We start from the raw sequence: 5,183 nt of genomic DNA on the forward strand, positions 1-5,183 counted from the left end.
GTGAGCACAAGTCTCTTCCTTCTCCCACCCTCCCCAACCATCCCCCATGCAAGGCCGAGAAAGTCTAAACCTTGTCTCAAAAGGGTTAATAATATACCACCCATCTTAGAACAAGTAAGATGATTTCACTGAGGAATAATTTTTCAGTGGTGTGTGTGTTGATATCTGCAGATCTGAAGATGCAGAGAAACAATCTGAAATGGCGAATAAAGATAAAATAGCTTCTAGAGTAGGGCTTGTTCCTGCCTCCACGCCTTCACCTACTGTCTCTGTAGTTAACACTGGAGTCTTTTCTTGGTGGCATAATGACAAAGGCCTTGGTGAACAGGAAAAAAAAAAAAAGAAATAAACAAAAAGCCAAGCTTTCATACTTCAAGCCTGTGAATGCAACGTCCAAAAAGAAACTAAAATGGTAACTGGAGATTCTGCCCTCTTCTTCTGGGTTTCCTTCCTGATTATTTAATTTAGTCTAACCATGTAAAGCTGATCCAGAGAGAGCTGTGCTAGGTCCACACTCTCCCATCTTCACTGTCCAGCGCGATATTGCTCCTGTGGTGGCCGCACCTCGTGCACAAGAAGCAGCCTTTGAGAAACGTCTGTATGTGGGTGCACCTTTGCCTCCGGGGCTCCTGTCACCACAAGGGCGTGGGCCCCTCTGATGCTCCGTAGAGTTCTGCCAGTTTCCGGAATCGGGGTCCCCAGTCCGTGAGGAAATCAAAGTTCTGCTCTGAGTCCGAGGTGGCTGACTGCAGGGAGCTGAGCGAGCCGGCCACAGAGCCGTCCCCCTCAAACATGTAGGTCTGCAGGGAGTCAAAGGGCGGGGCCCACAGGTCCATGTCGGCCTCATAGAGCTTGGCCAGCACATAGCTGTGGACCGTGCTGCTGACCGCACAGGTCTGAGGCACATAGCGAGAGAGGCTCTCGATTTCGGGGAGCATGTCCTGGCGCGTCTTGGGGGCGGCGCCAGCCTGCGCCTCGCGCGGGTTCCACATGGCAGCGATGTCGAAGGCCTCCGTGTCTTCCTCGCCTCCCCCCTCGTCGTCGTAGCGCACGATGTTCTCGTGGATGTTCTCATCGTCGTCGATGATGTAGGGTTGTTTCCGGTGCCTCCTCATGGACAGGATAAGCAGTACCAACACTGACAGGGACACAAAGGAGGAGACGGGTCAGTCCCTAGAAACACTTTATTAAGCAAGGGGACAAAGAAGGGTTCAGAGTGGCACCCAGGTCAGCTTTGGTAGTTCAGGTCTGCCTGATCCTCTTACATTAGAGAGCCTGTGGGGGTAAACGGGTCTTTATATTTCTTAGTCTCCTAAGAAACTGCATAGTTTCATAGAAGCTTGTTGCTGTGAAATTGTGTGTTAGACACACAATGAACCACTATGAATTTCCACTAAGATGACACAAAGCACGGTGGCCTTCTGCAGAAGATATGCTATGGTCAGACTATGTGCTCTTATACAGTAATGAGTTTAGTATACGTTTGCTATGTTCTAAAAATCTCAAATTCTGCCTTTTTGCTTTAGTGTCTTAATGGGATTCTTCTATAAATACAATCATACACCCACAAATAGTGAAGGTAGACATTTAAGCTAAGTATGAGTTAACGAAATTGTCTTTTATGCCTCCTTCAAAACCTAAGATCATGGTGGGAGGAGCTTGTCAGACTCCACACCTAACCAAGGAGCTATGGGCAGCTAATAGTTTCTGGATTTCTCTTCAAGGGTTTGGCTCTTGGTAGGGCAACCCCTTCCATTGGATAGCTCCACATTCAGAAGTATTTGGGTGCCCAAATTGGAGTGTTTATATATTTATTTGAAAAAGGACACAAAGTCGGGGATGAGATAGGCTTGTGGGTAGATCTAGGGGGAGTTTAAGGGATGAATATTATTAAGATACACTTTATGAATTCTCAAAAAATAAATGTAAATAGTTTTAAAAGCATAACCTCAGATTCCTCAAAGAGACCTTTAATTGGAGAGGTATTTGTAGTTTTCTGGAGCCAGCGGTTTTCATGGGAGGGAAGGAATGAGCAGTGACATTTTATATAGTTTTGTTTGTTACCAAAGAAGTTCCACATTGTTGGCTGTGCCCTTGAAGGTGTGGATAAAATTTTATCCCAACAAATGTGTTTTCTGATAGGTGTGTTCGCTGGGGTTTAAAGGAGCTATAGAGATAATCCCATTGAACTGTTTATCTTTGTAACTGAAAACCTTTTTCTAGGAAGTGTGTTGAGGTTTCAGCTATAGAACTGCTATTGATTTTTTTCCTGGTGTGCTTTGTTATAGCTGGCGAATGGTGACAACTTGACAGCACTGCAGAATAAAGCCTGGCTTATTCAAGGGCAGTGGCAGTGGAGGTGGTGGAGGTGGTGGAGGTGGAGGAGGTGGAGGTGAAGGTGGAGATGGAGGTGGAGGATGTGGAGGATGTGGAAGAGGTGGAGGAGGTGGAGGAGATGGAGGAGGTGGGAGGATGTGGAGGAGGTAGAGGAGGTGGAGGAGATGGAGGAGGTGGAGGAGGTGGGAGGAAGTAGAGGAGGTGGAGGAGGTGGAGGTGAAGGTGGAAATGGAGGTGGAGGTGGTGGAGGATATGGAGGAGTTGGAGGAGTTGGAGGAGGTGGAGGAGGTGGAGGAGGTGGAGGAGGTGGAGGTGGAGGAGGTGGAGGATGTGGAGGTGGAGGAGGTGGAGGATGTGGAGGTGGAGGTAGAGGAGGTGGAGGAGGTGGAAGTGGAGGATGTGGAGGAGGTGGAGGAGGTGGAGGTGGAGGAGGTGGAGGTGGAGGAGGTGGAGGTAAAGGAGGTAGAAGTGGAGGAGGTAGAAGTGGAGGAGGTGGAGGAGGTGGTGGTGGTGGTGGTGAAGGTGGAGGAATATCATTTGTGCAGTAAGAGAGTTTGTGACTAAGAGAGTTCAGATCAACCGATTTAAAGTTTTGTACAGGGATCTAAGTCCTCCTTTCTTATTTTATGAAGATATTGTTTTAAAGTTCCATTGGTCTGTCCCACAGTCTCTTGTCTCTGACAATTACAAGGAATCCCAGTAATATGGGTAATGTTAAATTGCTGCTAAAATGTCTCAAATGTTCAACTGCGATAGCCAGTTCCATTATCTGGTTTTTTTTGTTGTTGTTCATTTGTTTTTTTTCTTTTTTTTAAATTATTGTGTACTTTATTTATCTACGTTTCAGATGTTATCCCCTTTCCCCATTCCCCTCTCTCAGAAACCCATAATTGGGGTTAATGCCTTGCTTGTTCCTTGAGTATTTGTGTTTATTGTCTTGCTTGTTCCTTGACTATTTGCGTCTACTGTGTTGCTAGACCCTCGGCTTAGAACTGACCTTAATACTTGCATGTAATTAAAATGATATAAAAGCATAAAGGAGGAGGGGGGATGGGATAGTAGTTTCTAGGGAGGGGAAATGAAGAAAGGGGATGACATCTGTATTGTAAATAAATAAAATTTCCAATAAAAATTCTGAAATTTACAAATTATAGCTAGTGATGTTAATGCCAGATATTTTCGTGAATATACCTATTTGGTAACAAAATACACACACAAAAATCATGGTGTACTCTTGAATGTTTTCTCTATGTGTAAAGATACGAGTCTTGAACCAGAACTGTGGGATTTCAGGAGGAGACTAATAGGATTCTAAGGAATTGAGGGGGAGGTTGAAACCTCATGTGAAAGATGAGCACGATTTATATTTAAAGTAGCACAGGAAAATTGGTTTCTAAGTGAACATTCATATGTGTGAGATACAGTTAACATTAAACATATGTTCTAAAATGCTCTATGCTAAACAATGAGGAAGCAACATTGTGTATAACAATTCTAACATGAACCTGTGCTTATGGACTAGCAGTATTCACGAGATTAATTACTACAAACCAGGTTAGAATGGAGGCTTTCTTTGGGTCACGACTGTTGCTGATAAAGTATAGAGACTAGACAACTGAATTCTGCTGGAAACACCTAGAAGGAAGTTGATTGGTCATGTGATCTTAAAGTGGTAGTAATGGAATTTTGGAAGATGCTGGGAAGAAAATGGGCAAAGTTTTATAGTGGCTGGGCGTTGTGTGTGTGTCTAGTTTCGGTTACTTGGTTTCCTGAGCCTGGAGGGTCACATAACATAGAAGTTTGAGGGTTTGAGGCCAGTATGTGCAACATAGCAAGACACCATCTTAAAAAACAAAAATAACTCCAGCCAGAGAAGGTGAAGCCTAGCTGGTTTCTCACCTCTCCTGCCTGCCCTCTGTATCCATGCCTCCAGTCTTCATCCCAGCTCTGTAGAGAAGGTCACCTGCTGCAGCCGCCCCCTTCCTCTCTGTTCCTAACTCCACTGGAACCCGCAGGCCACTCCAGACAAGGAGGCAGGTAGTCTAACAGCAAATTTTCACCTCTCCCTCTTCCTTTCAAAAACCAGTCCTTCAGTATCACCCCCAGCTCTGTAGCAGATCCCCAGGTGTGGCCTTCCTTCCTTCCCTTTCCCTACCTCCAATGGATCACACAGACCTTGCCTTCCAATTTCCCTCCACTCCCTCTTGCTTTATCCCATCCTCCACTCAAACATGCATTCCATGGGAATGTTGGGCAAGCCTGCCAGGGGAGCAAGTATGCCAGCTAAGAGGGCCCACAAGCTTGAGCTCTTCTGTTTCTCTCTTCTCTTCCAGATGCAATCCCCTAGTCTCACCTCAAGCTCTGTAGCAGACTGCTTACTCTATTGTAAGCCTCCCCTCACTTGCTGCCATGATCCAGGGGACTAGATAAATCCTGTTGGAAACCCCCTCCTATCCTCCTATCCTCCTCCCTAGGAACCACCTAGGCCTCACTCTTCTAGCTGATCCCCATTTCTAAGTGTCAGCTTCCAATACTTTAGAATCATATTTTTCCTGGAACCCCCGCTGGCCAAACATGTCAGGATCCCAGAAGAATTTCCCATCAGGTAACACACAACCAACACAACCTCCTAAGAAACAGAGAGGGCAACAGAAACGAAGGAAAGAAACACTCACTCAATAAAGACAAGAACAGATATCGGCACCTAGAATTAAAGTTATCCCAAACCTAGATGCCTAGACCCCAGTGCAAAAACACAATCACAGCCAGACCAGTGCCTCCACTTAACCACTGTAGGCCGAGAGAGAGAGAGAGAGAGAGAGAGAGAGAGAGAGAGAGAGAGAGAG

General features: G+C 45.8%; 1 protein-coding gene across 1 annotated transcript in view; it reads right to left on the minus strand.

Annotated features, from left to right (window-relative positions):
- Positions 1–586: 586 nt before the first annotated feature.
- Cdh20 (cadherin 20) overlaps positions 587–5,183 on the minus strand; it is a 47,610-nt gene continuing 43,013 nt past the window's right edge. The window contains exon 11 of the mRNA XM_028775612.1: positions 587–1,138. Within this exon, the coding sequence (XP_028631445.1) occupies positions 633–1,138 (506 nt within the window). The 3' untranslated portion in view covers positions 587–632. The remainder of the gene's footprint in view (positions 1,139–5,183) is intronic.

The sequence above is a fragment of the Grammomys surdaster genome, unplaced genomic scaffold, assembly GCF_004785775.1.
Source record: "Grammomys surdaster isolate TR1022 unplaced genomic scaffold, NIH_TR_1.0 257, whole genome shotgun sequence".
NCBI classification, from domain to species: domain Eukaryota; kingdom Metazoa; phylum Chordata; class Mammalia; order Rodentia; family Muridae; genus Grammomys; species Grammomys surdaster.